The sequence below is a fragment of the Suncus etruscus genome, chromosome 5 (assembly GCF_024139225.1).
Source record: "Suncus etruscus isolate mSunEtr1 chromosome 5, mSunEtr1.pri.cur, whole genome shotgun sequence".
NCBI lineage: Eukaryota > Metazoa > Chordata > Mammalia > Eulipotyphla > Soricidae > Suncus > Suncus etruscus.
In genome coordinates, this window is record NC_064852.1 from 120109459 (window position 1) to 120132410 (window position 22952).

Here is a 22952-nt window from a genome sequence, read left to right on the forward strand (position 1 = left end):
TCTTAGTGATTTAAAATAATATGGGCATTTTTCAGGCACAAGACCAAAATAAATATTAAAAAATAATTAAATCTTAAAAGTCACTGCATCAGGGATAGGGATATAGCTTGGTGATTGAGTATTGGTTGTTCATGCAATTTTGTAGCCCTGGGTTTGATACCTGATACCACAATAAAAATGATTGAGTCTTTATATGTATATTTAAATCTATACACACACTATATATAGTGTGTGTATAGATTTAAATATATATGTATGTATATATTTTTATATATTAGGTTTTGAGGCCACATATAGCTTTGTTCATGGATTTCTCCCATGTTGGTGCTCAGCAATCACTCATGACAGTGCTCAGGGGACTATATATGGTACTGGGAATCAAATCAAATCAATGTTAGCTGTATACAAGGCAAGCACTTTACCCACTGTGCTATCTCTGTGACCCTTAGACAGTATTTTAACATGGTTTTAACTTTTCTATACCTGTGTCTTCTCTTTAATAAGCATTAAAATGCCTAATGACTGAACATAATGACAAATGAATTATATTCAAGGTCTACACTACAGCTTTTACATTGATCTTCCACAGTGTTTGTTGGAAGTTACTAACTTTACGATGAGAGGATTGAGCTAAGTAGAAATTAAATACCACTGTTTGTGTAGGTTGGCAAGCCAGATTCTGAACAGCGGCAGTTTGACTTGGGAGCGTGTGTTCTTGGTCACTATGGTACTTTACTTCCCAATCAGATTCCGGAAGTTAAGGCTTGCTCACTGTCCCAGTTAATGACCTCCTTGCCTGTGTGTTGATACCCTGCTATTACCCAAAACAAAGGCTTTTCTCTTTCCTTTACTCCTCTCCCTTTGATAAGTAAAAGTCCACTTCTATAGATACTTTTATCTCTCACTTGATCTTCCCCTTGCTGGTGAATTTGTACTGTTTTAATAGAGAAAGATCAGTCTGGTTTGGCATACAGAGAGACCAGGAAGTGGGAAGCAAACTGTCTCCACGATTCTCTCCTGACTGGCTTGGATTATTAATTCTTTGCAGCTACCCTGCTTCAGACCCGTTCACCTGGAGTTGGAAATACTGTGTGTGGGATGATTTTACAATTTGGGGGTTTATACACCTGTGTTCTAGCAAGGAGGCAAGTCTCCATGCAAAGAATCTATTTCCAGTGTATGGGGTTTAAAATATTCAACAGAGACCTTCTGTGGAAGAAAGCCTTACTGAAATCGCTGCTCCTGCTTGGAGGAGAGTAACTTTCCTACATTTGCTATCCTGGAGGATTTCATACCTGCACAGGTCATGTTAGGACTTCTTGGACCCAGTGGCAGGGCCCTCAATTGTGTGAGAAAGGAAAAAAGCACGTGTCACTTCTTGTTGTTGGAGAGTCACATGCATCCAAGCTCTTCCAGGATGTGGGAACCAGCCTGTGGCAGCTGCTATCCGGGGAGGGATGTGGAGTGGTGAAGACACCTGTGTGTGTCTAATTCCAGCCCAAACAAGTCTCCTTCTGGCTCTTAAAGGTGGAATAGAATTGACTTAAATGGAGATTTTTGCTATTTCTAGAAGACTGATTTGTCTATCTTTTCTGTTGTGAGTTTCTTAACATTTTCTCTCTTTTTAAAAATTGAGGTATAATTCACAGACTATCTAATGCATGTGTTTGGTTGTTTGGATCAGTGAAGTCGGACAATTTTTCTAATCCTGGAAGCCAAAGCAGAGAAGCCCCAGATCTCTTCTTCCAGTCAGCTAGTCTTGCTTCCAAGGTAGCCATTTCCTGGCTTCTTTCTAAATATGAGAAAAGTCCCTTCTGTTGCCCCCTCCTTTTGCCACACCTAGCTATACTTAGTGCTTACTTCTGACTTTGTGCTCAGGAATCACATTTAGCAGGGCTTGGGGCACCACCATATGAGGTTCCAGAGGTGCAAGTCAAATAACTTCCCCACTATACCACCTCTCCAACCCAAGAGTTCTTGTATTGTCTTAAATGAAGGTGCATAGATCTGCTGATGCCTCTGTAAGCATTGGGTTATATTTGTCCAATAGTAGAGTTCAGGCTTAGCATGTCCCAAACCTTAAATTCCATATCCAACACTACCACATTCCTCCTGCCTAGCACCTATGGGTACAACCCTTTTGAGTGCTGAACAATACAGGGTATAGCTTCGCTTAAAAAAAAAATATAATGGTGCATGTAGCAGTTTAAATGGTTTCCTCTAGAGTTGAGCATTGGAATCTATAGGGATTCTTTGGTTACATTTCATTAAATTAATTTTTTGTAAGGAGAAGGATACCTCAATGTTGAGATGTTTTCCAGTTTTCACTTGGCTGGCTTGGCTTGGTCACTGCGGCAGTGTTCCGAGACTATATGGTATTGGAGATAGAATTGAGCCCCCCCCCCATGTAAAGCATGTGCTTATTAGCAAGTTGGGCTCTCTTTTTTTTTTTTTGGTTACATTTTACCATCAGATTTATAATAAACTGTGATCTATGAAATCAGCTTCTACCTGTCTATCATCACAGTGCATGATTGCTGACTTGATTTTTTTCACATCAATACATTTATAATACATTAAGTTTATATTCAATTTATAGGCTGCCATAAAGATTTTGGAAAGGAGTTAAATTATAGAGTGATTATTATTTTTGGAGCGGGGGAGAGTAAATATGCTAGACACAGTATGTGGTTTTCTCTTTGAATATTTTCCAATGGCAGGTGTCACAAAGGAAACAGAAGTAGGTCTGGGTGGGCCACTGTCCAGTGGGTGCTGGTGTTGGCACCATGACTGCTGTGCACTTTTCATTGTCATGAGAGAGAATGTGAAGGAAACTATCGACACAAGAAAACAGCTTTTCTTGGCAAGTGCAGTCTAACTTAAGGAGCCAGAACTGGAGACATACGGTACTATGAATGAGAGCTGTGTTACTTGATTGGATCTGAGTCCAGGCACTATTTATACTGCAGCATATTCAGCAGCAGATTGTTAAATCTTAATACTGAAACAGTGCATCATTTTAATATTTTTGTTCTGTTTATTCCCTGTTTTCAAGCAGTATGTCAAGCATTGCGCATTCATTGATCACATCTTGGACAGGGCGTGCCCTGACCAGAAAGTTCATTTCCTTTTACTGTCCTTTTATCCCAGAGCTCCACAGTGCCCTTTTCAAAGTTCACTTGAGAATACAAATTTGAGAATGACACTTGCATACATTTTTAAGAAAGGCGTCAATACTCACCTCGTCATTGGAAGTAAAATGAAACTGTGGGTTATTGTCTGTCACTAAAAGAAAGATTTTATGTGTGATAGTTTCCGACATCTTGGGGAATGTTGGATTTTTTTTTATAACCTACAGATGAAATTGTTGTTATTCTGCATTGTTGTGAAATGAACTGCTGCTGGTTTTCTTTCCTCGGTGTTACATGGTTAGCACCATGTAAGATGGTCTGTATTAGGACTAAGTTTGCCTTTTCACCACATGCTGTTGTAGCTGGACCATGAATCCTCCTATCAGAGTAATAGTCCTAAAATTCCTCAAGTCACAGCCCAAGTTTGATTTTTTAGTTGCTCTTTAGGGTGGTTTGTGTTTACCCAGGGCAGTGAGAGAAACTCCCAGGGAAAGGGAGATGAAGAATTAAACCAGAGGTGGTGGAGTACTTGGAAGGACTGAGGCAGGGATCTATTTGGGATCTGTGGGCAGGCACTGCTATTAGCAATCAGCCCCTCTGCCTTGTCAGAATAGGACCTGGCAGTCAACCTCACCAGCTTCATCAGTTCTGAGGACCATTCCCACTGGGGATCACACTACAGCTAAGATGGAGGGGCAGGAACGGAGTAGGGGAGAGAGAGAGAGAGAGAGAGAGAGAGAGAGAGAGAGAGAGAGAGAGAGAGAGAGAGAGAGAGAGACAGAGAGAGAGAGAGACAGAGAGAGACAGAGACAGAGAGAGACAGAGAGAGAGAGACAGAGAGAGAGAGAGACAGAGAGAGAGACAGAGAGAGAGAGACAGAGAGAGAGACAGAGAGAGACAGAGACAGAGAGAGACAGAGAGAGACAGAGAGAGAAGAGGGAGAGGGAGAGAGAGATCAACAAATAGTCTTATGTTACTTAAAGCTCAATTCTTTTTATTTATTTTATTTTAATTTAATTTTTTTTTTATTTTTTGGTCTATGAAATCAGTCCAGTATATTTAGCATCAGTTTTAAGTTATAATGTGAAACAAGACTTTGGGGGAAGGAAGTATCCATATGGTTTCCTAAGTGATTTTAGAAACAGGAAAACATAAAAGAACTGATTGTCCACGATGAAGCCTCCTTCATCCTCGCATTCTCCTCGTCCCATAGATCCAACTCACTCAAGACATTGTCAGCCAGAAGGAACTGGGTTACTGCCCAGGGATGTAAAATAGCTCTGAGTGGGCCTTGAATGTTGACGAGTGAATGACCCACTTAGCACTAAACAAACAGCGGGGAGAATTAATAAATAATAGCAGATATGTATTTATTATGTTTTCCTTGTCCATGCAGGAATAATCAAGCTGGGGCGGTGGAACCCTCTTCCCCTCAGTTATGTGACAGATGCCCCTGATGCAACCGTGGCTGACATGCTTCAGGATGTCTATCACGTCGTCACGTTGAAAATCCAGCTACAAAGGTAAGTGTCTCAAATGTTCGACTCCCTTACTCTGGGGGCTGCTGCTGAGGCCCTATGTGGGAGACTTGCAGGATGCTGGAATCAGAGGAAGAAAGGAGGGAGAGGGTAGAAGGAGGGGCCCTCACCAGGCATCTTTACAGGCCACATTCCAACTGTTTTATGTTTTGTTTTCAGAAGCACTGAAGTGGCAACCTAGGGGATGTTTGATAAATCATTACAAAAATGCAGCCCTTAAAGGGAGACTTTTCACAGCCCCTAATTTTAATGGGCCCTCTAGGTCCAGATAAATGCTTATTTGGCACATAGTATCTGAAGAATAAACATCTCTGCTGGCTTAGGTTTGTGGAGAGGGTTCAGTTTTGAGCCTTTATAGCAGGCAGGCCACAAAACAAGGGGCATTTCCTTCCCTTCCTGGCAGTTGTGGCAGATGTTTTGGGAAGTTTTCTTCTCTATTCATTTATTTATTGACCCCCCCCCCCATAATAGCATTCAGGAAAAGTTCTACGTATAAAGAATCTAGAGGCTTTTCTGGAGAATATTATATTGTAAAGTGCCTGCCCCTCATGGGTTTTAAGGAATGTTGTCCTTTAGTTCACAGGTTTTGCATTTGCTGCTTTAGTAGAACTTTAATAGGAAATCAGCATTTCCAACCTCCTTATGGAGTGCTTTGTACTTCCTCTCTGAAAAGCTTTTTTTTTTTTAGGAGGAAGGGGTGTTGGGAATAACATCTCTGAAAGTGTTTTATATAAGGTGGAAGGTGGAACCTTCAAACCTCAAATATGTTGGAATATCTTTTTTTTAATTTAATCTTTACTTAATCATTATTAATTTATTTAATCATGTGTGATTAAATATTTAAATCAATTAGTATTTCAGGGTCAGGTTGTCACTCAGTGGTAAAGCTCATGCCCTGCATATGTGATGTCCAGGTTTAGATCCTCAGATCTGCAATGATAAATAAAACAGGAAAATATTTCTTCATATACTAAATGTTAGTATTACTTTATATCATATCTCTTCTGTAGACCCTTCTGGGCTTGGTCAAGATTCTAGAGAAGCAGTTTTGTTTTCTGTCCTTCATTGAGGATTCTGTGTGTGTGTATGTGTCTGTCTGTCTTTCTGTGTCTGTCCGCCTGTCCGCCTGTCCGTCTATCTTCATAATACCACTCGATCCCTGTTTTTCAGTTGTTCGAAGTTGGAAGACTTGCCTGCGGAACAGTGGAACCATGCCACAGTCCGCAATGCCTTAAAGGAACTGCTCAAAGAGATGAACCAGAGCACATTAGCCAAAGAATGCCCTCTCTCCCAGGTGAGTACCTCTGGCAGGGTTCTGAAAATTGACATCCTCATTTAGACCTCTCTCACCAAAGTCAGTTTCCAATTTCACCTGGTCAATGAACTGAGTCAATCATGCTAAACCTGTACTTATTGATATTTATTTATTTATCTATTTATTTATATTTATTGAGCCTTTTTCTGACAAGCAGAGAGAGATGTTTGTATCATGTTTGTATCATGACTGTTGATAGAGATTTTTATAAGACACATGCCACATGAAAGGGCATAGAGAGTATCAATGATTTTTTATTTTTAGTGAACTTATCCTATGCTAAAACAAACCTTGCAATAAGAAGTTGAGAGAATCAGAGATAGGAACAGCAAAGGAAAGGGCTGCATTTTGATGATGTAATATTTTGTTGGCTGTGAGCAAGGACATAGTGCTGTGAGATTTAATTAGCTTAAAATATTGAGTGCAGCATTTTTCAGCACTTCCCATCTGAGGACCAGCTTCTTAGACCTGTGGGTTGAACATCAGTTATCTGAAGTATGAGTTGTTATACTTGATACATTTGATATAAGTCAGTAGCTTAATAACATGAATGGTTAAGTTAAAGGGAAGGACAATGAGGTGATCCAAAGAAGCTCCTTATGCCCAGAGAGCTCTGCTCTAGGGTAGTAAAATGTTTGGGGGAAGCAGGGCAGATGGTTAAGAACATGTGGCCTGAGGGATAGCACAGCTAGTAGGGAGTTTGCCTTGCATGAAGCAGATCCAGATTTGACCCTTAGTTTCCTGTATGGTCCCATGAGCCTGCCAAGAGTAATTTCTGAGTGCAGAGCCAGGAAGCACCCCTGAGCATTGCTAGGTGTGGCCCAAAACCAAACAGAAAAAAGAACATGTATTCTGAAATCAGAGCCATCTAACTGCATGCCATAGCTTGTAAACTTTTTTATCCCCCACCCCTGAGTATTGAACTCAAGGCCTCATACCTGCAAGACAATAATAAGGGTTTTGGACCACACCTTTTTGAGTATGTTAGGGTAGAAATACTTTTGAGTCATTAAATAACTAATCTATAATGTAATGTGGTTGGTCTGGTGATTGGCATGTGATGAAACTCATGATCTGATCAGTGATGTTGATCACTATATTTAATAGAGGATGTTGTTGGTATAAGCGTAATAGTGTAATATTTCTATGTATATTTGAGAATGTTTGAAATTGAGATAATCTGGGGTAAAGCTCTCTGTTAATATCCCTCCCTCCTAAAACCTAGAGGACATTTATACCAGAAGTATATAGTTGCACAGAAGGGACCCAGCACTGCCTGCTCACTTCGGAGCCTGCCCTTGTGTGGGGCTTGACACAGTTTCAGTAGTGGTCTGCAGATATACATGGAGATGCTAAAGCCAAATTGCTAGAATTTTGATTGACCTAAATATAATTACTTCTAAAGATAATAAAATACTTATAAATTATTCTGATAATAAGCAGAGACCAGGTAAACAATGATTTAGGAAGACACTTTTAATCATTTTTCTTCTGCGTCTCATGACTAGATGGTTCTGAGATTCACTGTCAAACTGAGCTTTACCTGGAAGTATTACAAGCTTTTAACTAAATAAGGCTAGTTCAGAATCTTAAGTCAGTGCCTTTAAAGTTCAAACTGACTTGTTCTGACTTGTTCTGATAGTTGGATTTAGTTTATTGGTGTAACATTGACCAAAGAGTTAGTAGTAGGGATGGGGAGAGCTCAAACCTGGAATGGGGGTCCTGATCTCTTTCCTCAGGTTTTTCAGCTTGACTTGTGATTCTGAGGGAGCCTTTCTACTCTCTGAATCTCCTTGAATTCATCAAGAAACTGGCATGGTTGTATTTGCAGGATTGCCTTGAGGTTCCAATTTGACTTCTATGTTCCTACAGTAAGGTACCTCTTTCTTTTCCTGTTTTTTTTTTCTTACCCATTTAGTTGCCTGACCCTGCAAAACATTATTTTTAATCACTCTCATTTTTGTTCTTGTGGATTTTATGTCTAAAATCTTCCTCTTGTGGCCAGAGAGATAGTTCAGCAAGTAACACACTTGCCTGGCACATAGCTGATCAACATTCTAGTCCTTATATACCACATTTGGTCCCCTGAAACCCACCAGGAGTCATTCCTGAGCACATAGCCAGGAGTAAGCCCTGAACATAGCTGATGAAACCCAAAAGCAAGAAAAGGAAAAAAAAATCTTTCTCTTTTGTGCCATTGTCTTATGTTGACTTTAATCAACTATCTCTTTATCTCATTTGAGATATTTGTCATCCCATGTTATAGTTTTCCCTGTTTCTGCTTCATTTTTTTTATCTTAAAACTCCCTTGACTTCCTCTGACTTGTTGATAGTAGATTCCATTACCCCAAGTCTAGCATCACCCACAAACCCATAAGATGCCCTGCCCTGATTTCTCATCCCAACAAATTTCCTCTTTCCTTCCACTCCATGCTTCAGACACACGGGAATTAATTATTTTAAGGACATTTTCCATCCTTCATACTTCATCCAGATAGTCTTAGAGTGGGAACAACCTACATAGTATCCTTAACACTGCAAGTTGAAAATTTCTGGTATTTAAAAATGAGGAAAAAGTTGATATTCTGCCTCACATACATTTCGGTTTTTTAGAAAATGGAATTATTATATGGCACATTAAATGAGTAACTTCTTCCTGTTCACATAGCTCCCATTCCCTTCTTCTCACCTCCTAGATTTTATAATGCTAATGTTTGGTTTTGGAACCTCATCACACAACGCTTGGGACTCTGGAGTCCAGGAGTTCTCTGCTCGCTCTTGATATGTGATTTCTCCTCTTTAGTGTGTCCCATTCCTCCTATTTGATAGGCTTGTTTTTCAGATTCTCACTGGACAGTTCTTGCTGGTGAAGTACCAGTAACCTCTAGATGAAGCTGTTGCTTGTTAGTCACATCAGTACCAGCCCCTTCAAGTCTGTCACAGGCTGCTGTCAGTGGTCTGGGCCAGTTTCCTCCACTCATTGTATCACTCACCATGGTTGAAGCTTCTCTTTGTGACTTGATTTCCTAAGCCTGCAGCATAGTCTGTATCTTCTCTAAAACTGTTGTGTTGACTCAGAAGATCTTCTTTGGCCCCATTAATTAGGGTGCTGAATGCTTTGGTTTCAGGGAGCTTTGTATTTTTGGGTGCTTCCTGCTTTTTGGCTTTGACCCAGTAAATGCCTATAGCATGCCACCATCTCTGTAACTCTTGCCACCATTTTTTTTTTTTTTTTTTTTTTGGTTTTTGGGCCATACCCAGTGATGCTCAGGGGTGCCTCCTGACTATGCACTCAGAAATCGTTCCTGGCTTGGGGGACTATCTGGGACACCAGGGGATTGAATCGTGGTCTGTCCCAGGCTAACGCGGGCAAGGCAAGACACCTTATCCCTTGTGCCACCGCTCTAGCCCCTTTTGTCCCCAGTTTTGACAACTGTTATATCTTCAGCCAATTGTCCTATGGGGAGGGAGGGTGGTGTGAAGCCAAATAACCCTTGGTTGAGAACCCGTGCACTAATATGTTTAGTAGGTTAATTGTAGAACTTTTTTTTAATAAAGTGCTTTAAAATATATATTCAACTTTTACAGTGTTTATTTTTCAACTCTGACTTTTTTTGTGTGAGTGTGTGTGGTTTTTCCTTTTTTTTTTTTTTTTTTTGCCCCACCCAGAGGCACTCAGGCTTTACTCCTGCCTCTGCACTCAGAAATTACTCCTGGCAGGCTCAGGGAACTATATGGGATGCCAGGGATTGAACCTGGGCAGTCACATGAAAGGTAAATGCCCTATCTACTCTGCTATCACTCTGTCCCCTCTGACTTGTTTTTAACTGTCAAGAGTGGCTGTAGTAATTAGGTTTGTTGATATCTAGCATAGTCTCAACTAAAAAAGGGGTTCAATCCTGTTGCTTAAATTTGGGCGACACTGGAAATAGACCTTATGAATATGAATTCTCTCAGTGGGTTACTTCTCTAGTATAAATAAATGCCAGGTGGGCTGCAGCATTTGCAGATATTAACTTTACATGTTTCAGATTACTCACTCTATGTAGATATCCAAATCACATGCCAATGTGGATGTAGTTTGGACCACACATTTTGTTGGTGGTTTTCATAGATTAGGTGCATACAGTTTTTGAAGTACCACCTGCATGGATTTGTAAAAAAAAAAAAAAAAAATCCAGGTTTTGTTTGAGTAAGAGGAATCAATAGTGAAATATTTTCTACAATTCCCCCTGTATTACCAGCATCTCAGTGAAGGGTCAGGCGGATTTTAGTGATTTTTGCTTAGAGTGTGAAGAAGACAGAAATTAAACTTGTAAACTGGGAGAAAAAGAGAAAAGCACCAAGACTGTTTAAAAGAGAAATGGAGCTTATTAGGCTATTTAAAATAGTCTTAGATTCTGTATTAAACTTGCCTAGTGTTGAAAAAATTTATTTTTTACCAGAAGCCACATCCACTTAGGTTTATCTCCTGAGTGGTCACTTGTGTCAATTGCCCACAGGAGTGGTTCTGTATCAGTGTATTTTTGAACATCTCAGTGGTTTATAGTTCAAAAGAGCAGCCCAGAAGGTAGAAGGAAAGAATGGAAAAGTCCATAAAAGAAGCAACATTTGTGGCAGCAGGCATATATATTTAAAGGGAGGAAACAGGATTTAGCTGTTTTCTGTTTAGCCACATGCTTGGAAAGTGCAGGTTATGTTGGTTTGTCTGTGCATTTATTTTTGATTTCACCTTTTAAAATGTATGTAGGTGCTGACAACCTAATCACTTCCAGCCTCTTTCTTGGGGGGGGGGAGGGAGGGAGGGAGGGAGGGAAGGGGGGAGAGAGAGAGAGATAGAGAGAGAGAGAGAGAGAGAGAGAGAGAGAGAGAGAGAGAGAGAGAGAGAGAGAGAGAGAGAGAGAGAGAGAGAGAGAATTTCTCTAACAGCACTCAATAATCTTTGTGATAAACTTCATATCATGGACTGGTTATTAAGGGTTTTCTGAGAAAGAGAGAGACAGAGAGAAAGAGAGAGTATATTTGTCTAACATAACTCAACAATCTTTGTGATAAGCTTCATATCATGGGCTGGTCCTTCCAGCTCTCATCTCTATTGTCTCTGGTTATTATTACCATACTGTCTTTTATTTTTTTTAAATCCCAACTCCAATTGCTCTAATTGGAAAACATTATGATTGCTTTTTTTTCTTCTGCTTTCTTATCTTTCTTAAGAGTTGAAATAAAAAAAATTCCATGTTCTTGGAATTTTGATCTTTTAATAGAAGAAATAAATGCATTGTCTAGCTGATAGGTTATGGTGATGATTAAGTGAAGTATGACAGTCTAGTTAACTGAAAATTGTGTTATAAGAACAAGAAATTTGGGCTGCAGCAATAGTATAGTTGGGCACATGTTTGACCCAGTTCTTTTCTGGGTATCACATATGGCCTCCTGAGCCTCACTAACAGAGATCCTTTTATGCAGATCAGGGGTAAGCCCTGAGGACTGTTGGGTGCAGTCTTAAAACAAAAAATAAAAAACAAAAATTCCACAAATGCATGCACTTTTCTATGCATAACTTCTTGTCCCCTAACACATTCTCTATGATAGTAGATAGATTTAAATTTTGTGCTGAAGGGTAACAAAAATATATAACCTGAAGTGTATCATGGCAAAAGTTTTTGAATTTTCACCACAGTGCTTCTCAGTGTGGTACAGTCATTATTCCTATCTTCTTGGTAAGATTTTTCAGCACCCAGCAGAAATTCTGTAGCCATGAAATAGAAATATCCCATTCTGTTCTTTCTCTCAGCTTTTGTTAATCTCTATTCTATGTCCTATTTCTATACATTTGCTTCAGATACTTCATAAAAGTAAAAACTTAGAATATTTTGGACAACCAGGTCTGAAAGTGTCTATGGATGCTGGGGTGGCCCCACGACCATACTCAGGGTATTTGAGGTCTCTAGGACCATGCTATTTTCCAGGTATACATCATGTACCTGGAATTGAACCAATTGCTCACCTGCAAGGTGAGGGCCTCAACCTCTGTGCTAGTTCTCTGGCCCCCAGATAATGTTTTGAATGTAGCTCTGTCCTATGTAGCTAGTTAAGTTTGGGAAACAGATTATTGAGGAACAAAATGAAATTATTGAGGTGCTCGAACGTAAGAAAGTTTCAGTAGGATGATGATACAGTGTTTACACAGATCTTTTTTTTTATAAAGATACTTATTTTTGTCATTACAAGCAAGCCTGCCACTTGAGGATCCTTAAAGGATAAATCTATATTATGCCCCCAAATCAGGTATGAAACAAAGCAGCCAATTGGATTATTGAAAATAAAACTTGAGTGTGTGCCCAGTTGTAGATAAATGACTTTGTGGAACAGTACCATGTTTTCAAATTGCATCGAACTATTTATTTTTTTTCTATCTAAAATAGATAGAAACTGGTTAATAAATGAGAATGAAAGAAAATAAATTAAGAAACACAAACTGATTCTTTTAACCAGTTACTAATTGGGTTTTTTTTTTTTTTTTGGTCATTTTTATATGAGATTGTTTGAGTTCAAGCTCAGTCTCCTAAAATCACGTTGAAGGATGCTCCTGTGTCCTTTTTGGAAAGTATTATCATGAGGAACTGTTTGCACTGATTGGCTGCAGTGGTGAGAGAGGCCCTTCATGGACTCCTCATCATGGGTGAGGACTCCAGCATAAACCATTCTTGGATTTCTTAAAGCTTTTAAAGCTCTGTGAGGTAGGTGTCAGTCAGTATTCAGATTTCAGGAACCAAGTGTCCCACAGCAGATAAGCAAGCCATGGAGTAGAGACTTAGCAGGATTTCAGACACAGCAGGTTCTCTCAGACCCAGAGGATGGGTTTGGTATCATCTGGAATGACAACAAGGTTCGGTTCCAACCCAAAACCACAGGAATGGGCATGGAAGGAAAAGTGGAGCATGCTGTCAATGGACATGAAATCATTCTTTCACCACAAAGGACTTAATCAAAATAAGCTGTTTTGCCCTTACTCTGCTTAAATGGAGTGTCATCTTATCTCATTTTTGTGTGATGGGGCATATATCACAAGGCAGATTAAATAGGATCTGGATACCCTCCCTTCTTCCACTCACATAGTCCTTGCTCAGATGATAGGTTCTCAGTAGCAAGTGTAGACATTCACTTTGGTGTAAAAGTATTCTTTGTGAAGGACTAGTATATTTTTTTTCCTTTACTTTTTCTAAAATCTTGTTTACAATAGCAATTTCTGAGCTTTGTGTTAGCTTAAGGGGGCTGGGAGAATTCTTTTCTCTTGTTAATTAAGTTTCCTTTTTCTGAGACCCATGAAATAGTGAATGCTGCTAATAGTGTCTCTTTATGGTGCTTCCCACTGCTATATGACTGTGGACAAGATGCTTCTTCATTCTGAGCTTCTGGGTCTTCTGTTTGGAAAATGAGATCACACAATTGACAGGTGATGCCCATTTTCTGGACTCATCAAACCCAAACAAGTGTCATTACATTTTTTTCTTCAGAGATCTGAAGTAAGTTTGTTAGCTTAAGTCAAATTCAGAAACATTATTATAATATTATCTTATTTTATTTAAAGCAAATTCAAATCAGTTAATACTTTGGATTAACCCTGGCATATTTTGATTATTCAAGTATCTTAGTATTTTTTAAAAGTAAATTGGGCTAGAGTGATAGTATAATGAATAGGGTACTTGCCTTGCATAAAGCCAATCTGATTCAATCCCCATATGTTTTCTTGAACCCAGCCAGGAGTGATCCCTGAATGCAGAATCAAGAGTGGCCTAGAACACCACCAGATAAGGCCCCCCAAATTAAAACCAAAGAAACAAACCAACTTTCAAATATAAATAGCAAACTATGTCAGAAAAATTGCAAATAAGGAAACATTTTATTTCCCACCTGAAACCTCATAATTATAAAGAACTTTGATATTTTCCAAAAGTTTCCATACTTTTGAAAACATTTCAAACCTTCCAGTTTATTTTAATACAGAATATTCTCTCTCCCTCCCTCCCTCCCTCCCTCTCTCTCTCTCTCTCTCTCTCTCTCTCTCTCTCTCTCTCTCTCTCTCTCTCTCTCTGTCTTTCTCTCTCTCTCTCTCTAATTCTCTCTTGTTTTGGGCTCTCACCCAGTAGCTCTCAGGGATTACTTCAGGCTCTGCACTTAGAAATTACTCCTGGCAGGCTTGGGGGACCATACGGGATGCCAGGAATCAAACCACCTCAGTCCTGGGTCAACCACGTGCAAGGCGAATGCCCTACCTCTGTGGTATCTCTCCTGCCCCTCTCTTTTTCTTAAATTTTTGATTTTGGGCCAATTCTGCAGTGTCCAAGGGTTACATATTGGTCTGTGCTCAAGAATCACTCCGGGTGGTGCTCAAGGGACCTTAAGGGATGTCGGGGATTGAATCTGGGTCTGCTGAGTGCAAGGGAAAGTCCTCCCCGATGTGCTATGGCTCTGGTCCCTGTTTTCTCTTTTTAAGATAATTTTTTAATTGAATCACCATGAGATACAATGTCCAACACCCCTCCCTTTATTAGTGTACATTTCCTACCACATATGTACCCAGTATCCCTACTGCTGCCCCTCTACCCTCCCCGCTGCCTGCCTCTACAGCAGACTTTCTCCCTTTCTCTCTCAAATGGTTTTATCTATAGTCATGGCCCTGATGGTGTGTGAGGCTATGAGCAGGGCTAAGAGTTTGACTGTGGTATAACACATACTTCCATTGTCTCAGAAACTCCCAAAGTGAGAAGTAAATGCAAAATTATTTTCATCGTGGTCTCTAGAGTATTTTTTGTCAAATTGTTAAAAATGGCCATGTACATCTCTTTTGAATTTTTGGTATTAATATTTGATTTTATTAATCTGTTTATTAGAGTTGGTGACCTTCTATATTGAACCAGTAGGATCAGATCTTGTTTACTTAAAAGTAAAACTTTAAGCTTTAGAATAATTGAAAAAAAGCAACATGAAATACCAAGTTCTCTGATACTTAAGGAGCTCTTATTGGAAATTGAACCTTTTTTTGTTGAGTTGTAGGTGGAAGAGGTTTTAAGATTTGCTCAACTCATTTTACAATAGCTATTTCACATTAGGTGTAAGATATAGCTAAGATCTCAATATATATCCTGATTTTAGTGACATTAAAATATTTTTAAGATATAAACGAAAAATAAAAATTGGGGGCCAGAGAGATAGCATAACGGTAGGGCGTCTGCCTTGCAAGCAGTGGACCCAGGACCAACAGTGGTTTGAATCCTGCCATCCCATATAGTCCCTTGTGCCTGCCAGGAGTGATTTCTGAGCAGAGAGCCAGGAGTAACCCCTCAGCACTACCCAAAAAACAAACAAACAAACAAACAAAAAAAGAAAAAAAGATATAATTATACAATGGATGAGATATGATGAATACAGTCTTTTTTAAACCTAGATGTCTGGAGAATCTTCCTTCTTGCTGCATAATAGTCAGCATTTGCTGGACTTTTATTATTAACCCTTTTCATCTTTATTTATGATGAATTGAAATTTGTTGTTACAAAGTTACTTGATCCCAGCCCTCCTCTCATTGTCTCTGAGGATTGTTGCAAAAATGACTTTTATTTTTCTTAAAACTCATAGATGAGTGAGACTATTCTGCGTCTCTCTCTCCCTCTGACTTATTTCACTCAGCATGATAGACTACATGTACATTCATGTATAGGAAAATTTCATGACTTCATCTCTCCTGATGGCTGCATAATATTCCATTGTGTATATGTACCACAGTTTCTTTATCCATTCGTCTGTTGAAGGGCATCTTGGTTGTTTCCAGAGCCTGGCTATTGTGAATAGTGCTGCAATAAATATAGGTGTGAGGAAGGGGTTTTTGTATTGTATTCTTGTGTTCGTAGGGTATATTCGTAGGAGTGGAATAGCTGGATCGAATGGGAGCTCAATCCTCTTTCTTTCGTTATTCTTTTCTGGGCTAGTATGTTTTTGTTGGGTTTCAGTCTGGTTGACCTATCAAGTGTTGATAGGGCCGTGTTGAGGTCTCCCACAATTATTGTGTTATTATTGATTTCTTCTTTCAGATTTGTCAGTACTGTATTAGATAATTTGCTGGTCTCTCATTGGGTGCATATATGTTTAATAGTCTGATTTCTTCCTGTTGCACATATCCCTTGATTAGTACATAGTGTCCATCTTTGTCCCTTACCACTTTTCTGAGTATAAAGTTGGTGTCATCAGATATTAATATGGCCACCCCAGCTTTTTTGAGGGTGTGGTTTGCTTGGATGATTTTCCTCCAGCCTTTGATTTTGAGTCTATGTTTGTTCTGACTATTTAGATGTGTTTCTTGTAGGCAGCAGAAGGTTGGATTCATCTTTTTGACCCATTTTGCCACTCTGTGTCTTTTATTTGGTGAATTTAGTCCATTGATATTGAGGGAGATGATTGTCATAGGATTTAATGTCATCTTTGTAGATAAGTTTGCTGTGTTTGTTGATCTCTCTTGTCTTAGAGTAGAATTGTCAGTTTTTCCATTAAGACTGGTTTATCATTTGTGAAGTTTCTGAGCTGTTGTTTATCCATGAAGCTATGTATTCTTCCTTCAAACCTGAACATGAGTTGGGCTAGGTGTAGTATTCTCGGTGAGGCATTCATTTCATTCAGTCTTGTTACAATATCCCACCACTGTCTTCTGGCCTTGAGAGTTTCTTGTGACATGTCTGCTGTAAGTCTTAGGGATACTCCTTTGAATGTAATTTTTCTTTTTGATCTTGCTGCTTTCAGTATTCTATCTCTATCTGTGGGACATGTCATTGTAACGAGGATGTGTCTTGGGGTGTTTTTCTTTGGGTCTCTTTTAGCTGGTACTCTTTGGGCATGCAGGATTTAATTGCATGTAGTCTTTAACTCTGGGAGTATCTCTTTGATGATGTCTTTGACAGTTGATTCTTCCTGGAGATCTCCTAACTGGGTCTCTGGGACTCCAATGATTCTTATGTTGTTTCTGTTCAATTTATCAAAGACTTCTATTTTTATCTGTTCGCATTCCTTGAGTAATTTTTCCATTTGTCTTAAGGTTCTCTTCCAATTACTTCTGTTGTGTTGAGTTTTTCTGCATCACATCTTCCAGTACTCCGATTCTCTCCTAAGCTTATGATACCCTGCTGGCAAGGCCATCCATTGATGTTTTCAGTTGAGCTACCGTGTTTTTCAGATCTGTTATTTCAGTTTGAAGTTTTCTGATTTCTGTCTTTGTGTTCTGTTCAGATTATTTTTGCTTTCTCTGAGTTCTACAAACATCTTCCATATTGCTATTTTAAGTTTCTTATCCGAGAGGTTAATCAGGTGGTTGGAATTTATTAGGTCATCTGAGTTTCATCTTCATTCTCTGTGCATGGTGTTTGCCTGCGACGTTTCCCCATTGTTAGGCTTGTAGTGTGGTTTTTCCTGTGTATTGTGGTGGGGATCATTGATCAGAAAGAGTGCGCAGCCGCAAAGCGAAGCTGCCTCTAGTTGACAGTTTTTTTTGGGTGTGCTCCCTAAGCCTCTGAGGAGACCTTCAGGTATTCAGAAACACAGATAGGCACAGGAGAAGTTTCACTTGAAGTCCTCAGAGTGAACAAAGGCACCGCAGGGCGGAATCTCTGCAGGCCAGAGAGCTCAGTTTATTGGCCGGCAACCCCCACAGCCAGAGTTTACTCACTGGGCAGCTTCAAAATGCAGTTTTTGGGGGGTGCACTCCCTAGGCCTCTGAGGAGTCCTTCAAGTATTCAGAAACACAGTGCAAAATTTCTTATCAGCAAAACGATTGTGAGTGTCAACTCTGTATAAAGACATTTAGGGAGTTAGTAATAATAAAATGTATAAAAATGTAAAATAAAATAAAAATAAAATGTACAAAACTTGATCAAATCAAAGTTTCTCATTATCTTAGAGATGATCATTGCTTTGTACAGAGCTTCTTGGTTGAGTCATAGTATAGTAAGCCTACAAATGTTTATTTGGTAATCGGTAGAGCTAGGAAATATTTCTAGTAATTTGCATCAGAGTCCACATTTAGTTGGGTGTATTGGTAGCAGATGCTTTTTTAAACCTGACTCGAATGGGTCCTGGGTGGAGCCCATTGAAATCCAAATCCTCATTCTCTTGCTCCCTTCCAACACCATTTCTGGCCTTCCTTACACAGTGTCTGTCAGGATGCTTGTGGAAGAAGCTAAATTTGGGAGGGAAATGCAGGTTGTCCAGAGTAGCAGGAATTTGCCTATCTCTATCAGGAAGACCTAGAAATGATGATGAGCAAGGAAGACTGAGAAATGGTTCCAGGCAGTATTTGCAAAGCATTTCAGTTGAACCTGCTTCTAGGCTATCTTGCAATGGAAGGTTAGCTCTGACTCTGTTCTTTGCCATAAAACAGGCATAGGCTCAGTCTTTTCAGCGATGACTGTTCATGCCAACATCCTGGAGATGGCAAAGACATTTGTGATTATTCACATATACTCAGTGTGGTTGGCACGTCTATTATTAGCCTTCGTTCATCTTAAGATTTTCATTATTATGACATTTCAGTTTGGCATTTAAAACATTTCCTCTCTGTCCCTTTTCATCTGCTAATTTTCGTGACTCAGCTACCCCACACCACAGTTGTGTTAGACACTAGGTGGAAGGAAAAATGAAAAGACAGGATTATTGTCCTTAAGGGTCCCTTGGAGAGAAAAGTTCAGCTTACAGAGGAAGCAAGCACAGTCCTCACCACGTTGAGAATATACAAACCAAACCTGATCCGGGATGATTAGGATTCTACTGATCCTCAGAGATAGACCATGAATGAGGATCTTAACATTCTCTGCTACTCAGGTGATCCTGGGCCTTTGTGCTCCTAATGCTGTGTTTCTGTTCTCCCATTCAAAGAGTCTCCCCATAGTCATCAGAACTCCATTAAAGAATCCACAATTGAGGGAGCAAAGCCACCTGCTATGGAGATAGGGCCAAGGAATTAACTAAAGTCACATTTCTGTCTTCACTAATAGTGCAAAGTGATTGGAAAAAAAAAAGTGGGGAGGGAAATGTTTTTTCCTGTTTGCTGGCATTTAAACCTCCTAGTAAATGACTTGTAGATGACTTATGAATAGTCTGGTAAGTAACTAATATATAACCTTGAATCACTATTATCCTCTTATCAGGATTACTTTATAGAAAGGCTATTAGAAGTTCTAGGTTTTTTTGCTAAGCCTCACCATACCTGGTATATATTTTTTGTAAAAAAAAAAATGTAAAAGCTTACATGCATAGGTCATTTGAATCCTTTGAATGGTTTCAGTCTATTTCTTTCTATGACAAAAAATTTAAGACATAAAATCTGTATAAAATATCTGATTCATACTCTCATCACCGTCAGTTCAGGTATAAGTTAACATCTGCACAAATGTTGATCTTAATGTGCTAATTTGACTGAAAACATGTCTCTGGAGGCAATTTAATTCAAGGTGTGCAATTAGAATATTTTTCAGTGGTAAGTGAGTTTATGCTTCCCTTCTTGCCTTTTAACCAAATTATGAACAAATCAACCAAGTGACTGAACTGAAGGGGGGGGTAAGGAAGAATATGAAGGGACCAAAGACTTAAGCCCTCAGAAAGTTTGAGTTTTGAATCCATTTTGGTTGAAACACATCATGAGTGTTATGTTTAGTTTCCCCTGTTCCAAAATAGCACTGTTAATTTTTTCATTTGGTGAATTTTCACACAAGTGCTAATCACACGTTTCTATAAATTATATTAATTTAACTTATTTCCCTAAATGTTGTTCTGCAGTGGGTAGCACGGATGTTCTCAGATTCTTGGCGGTGTAAGCTTGTTGCTGTTGGAAGAGGAACAGAAACATCTGAGAGGCATTATTTGGATTATCTATGCAGCAGCATCTGAAATTACCTTTTGCTCTGGTTCCTAAATTATATCTGTTTTCTCACTCACTTTGCCTTTCATTTGTATGTCCTGCTTCCATTTTTGCCATTGCCCCAGAATTGATGTTTTCAAGAAAGTATTTTCATAAAGGCATAATTTAAAGAAGGCAGAGTAAGTTTAAGTTACTGAAAGTTTGTTACTTGAGAAATGAAAGACAAAGTGGATAAGGAAATGCTCTTTCTCACATGGGGTTTCATTTTTATGCCAAGTAATGGCATCTCTTTTCCTTTGTAGAGTATGATTTCATCCATTGTAAATAGCACATACTATGCCAACGTGTCAGCAACCAAGTGCCAGGAGTTCGGGAGATGGTATAAGAAGTACAAGAAGATTAAAGGTAAATGGACTTTCTGTATGAAGGCCTGTTTTGATTTTCTTCTATAAATTTACTCTTGGTTGTATGGAATCATGTTCAGTTTTAGAATTTTCTTTTGGGCGTAGAGACCGAGACAATGCTCAGGGGCCCAAACAGCTGGGCTGGATGGTTCCCTGCTGGGAGCTGGCACTGAAGCAGTGGTTGGACTCATCATTGCTGTAGACTGTTAAGGACACATAGACCCTGAGTAGATGAGAGAATGTAAGTGCCAGGGACCAAATTAAACCTTGAATATGCCTGGCATACATATTAGTCCTTTGTGCTATCTTCCTGAGTGCTATGCTAGTTTTAGCTATACTTTTAATTAAATTGTTTATGGGTAAATTAAAAAAAATATTTTCATGAAGCAATTCAAGTTAACTTCCTTCATCTCAGATGATGAACTAAAAGCGAAAGTTTTGAAGCATGAGTACCTGTGAAAAAACAAGAATTTCTGAAATATTTTGAAATGAGATTATTTCAGATAGGTGTGTTTCTAAAAGCATAATCAATAAATAATTTCTGTGTATGTAAATAAAAATTGAAAAGAAACCATTGACTATTAGAGCACTTAGAGTTTAAGTACCAGCTCTCAAATCGAAAGGATTATTGTGGCACCGTGTAATCTTTGGTCAGAAGTAGAATTGTGATACTGTGTGTGTTTGGAGACAATTTCAGAGCAGTAAATAAAGCAGAAGGACTCTGTTGTCAGGCAGGCTTATATTTAAGTTTTCATCTTCCATTTGTTATCTCTATGAATCTGGTACATTATTCAATATCACCAGACTCAATTTACTTATCAGAAAGTTAGAAATAATAAAAGTATCTGTACCACTATGTAGTTATAAGGAATACTGGCAAAAAAACCTTTTGATAAATAATAGTGGTAATATCAGAACTATAATCGATAATACTACTAGCAGTAATATATGAAAATATGTCTAGTTCTGAGAAAATGAGGGCAAAATATACTTTTTTCATATAATAAATGGCATGCTTTTTAGACCATTCATCCATGTAAACATATCAGTGACATTATATCTTTGTAAGTTTGCCAATATTGTAAAAAGTCTATTCTCATCCCAGTTCTAATACTATTTTTATTTATATGCTACCACTTCTGAGAGTTTTTGTGAAAGTTCTTATATCATAATAGATAGGTTGATGTTCAAGAGTCTTTCTACTTCGTATTTCACATGATTATGACAGCTATAACACTTTATTCTAAGTATACATAACATTGGTAAGTGTGCATTGGCCCCAATATGACAACAGATACTAAGTAAATGAAAGAATGCATTTATTTGTTTCACTACCTGTAGGTTTTCCCTAGAGAGACAGTGTTGATAGGTTTGTTGGCTCTTAAATAATTGGGAACCTGTTTACAAGATTGCCTTTTGAGAAAATGTGCTTTATCTACATAAGTGCCACATTGCTGATTACCAAAGAACATTTTTCACTAAGTACGTAGTTTATCTGGAAAATAAAGATGTTGAGCTACCAAGGAGAAAATAAGTGATTGATAATTGAATTAAGAACCATTTTCTCTTTAATGCATTAAATTCTTAGTAGCCTTTCAATTTTAGCTTAGGTACTTGCCTTAGAAGGTTATTAATATTAACTCTTCTGCAGGGAAATGTAAAACTCCTTCACTTGGTAAGACATGATTGTGTGGGCTAGGAGTGTTCTAAGTGTTGTCTTCAATCTTTCCTTTGTTAATGTGCTCAAACAGATCCTCTTTGGCTAAAAAAAAAATCACAAGAGTCATGCAGCTCAAGGTCATTTGTTCGAGTCCATTTATTTGCTTGCGATTATAAGAGAAAGGAGGAGAGTGCCCTCTTTTAGTAGACTGGAGTATAATTACAGATTTCACAAAAACTAGAAACCCTTCACTCTAGTGTTTTCAGAATTGCCACTAGAGAATGCGTGCTCATGAATGTGTGTGCGTGTGTGCATCTGGCTCCCTACGCATTGACACCTCTGTCTTCTACTTTCCTCATTTCCTGTTGTATATAATTCTTCAGACTCTGTTCATTGGGTTGTTTTTTTTTTTTAGTATAGTAAATGCACAGTTAAATCTTTTAAGTGTCATAAAAGCAGACTGAGACCTTGATTTCAAAAAGAGGTCAAGGATCTGTACCTGAGGAAGCTACAGAAGACTATACACATGCTCTTCAAAGAGAATGAGGGAGTCACTGCTATTGGAACTGTGTGTGTTTATGTGTGTGTGCATGTAAATCTGCATGCATATGTGTATTTGTGTGTGAGAGCCTATGTGTGCCTGCATGTGTGCTTGTACATGTGTGGTATGTGTAGGAGGAAGAGAAAGGGGAAAGTTAAGGCATGTGTGAAGTAAACATGAGCTGCCGTCAAACAGTTCCAGTGGTATTGATTCATTAGCCAAGGCAGTGAGAGCAAAAACAGACTCCATGGTAGGTAGAATGGTGTTCAGGAAATAAATACCCAGAGATGAATGCTTGATTGACTTTTGACCCTCTGAGGAAAGGAAGTGCTGGGCCTCTAACACACATTTTATGTCATAGATAGCTATGCTTGCAATAGATATCTCTCAGGACATTTTTTTTTTTTTTTTGGTTTTTGGGCCACACCCAGAGGCGCTCAGGGGTTACTCCTGGCTATCTGCTCAG

The 22952-nt window shown here is 38.8% G+C and overlaps 1 protein-coding gene across 1 annotated transcript in view; it reads left to right on the plus strand.

Annotated features, from left to right (window-relative positions):
- SATB2 (SATB homeobox 2) overlaps nt 1-22952 on the plus strand; it is a 199937-nt gene that overhangs the window by 78940 nt on the left and 98045 nt on the right. Inside the window, exons 3-5 of the mRNA XM_049773254.1 lie at nt 4528-4654; nt 5840-5963; nt 20184-20286. Of these exons, the coding sequence (XP_049629211.1) occupies nt 4528-4654; nt 5840-5963; nt 20184-20286 (354 nt within the window). The remainder of the gene's footprint in view (nt 1-4527; nt 4655-5839; nt 5964-20183; nt 20287-22952) is intronic.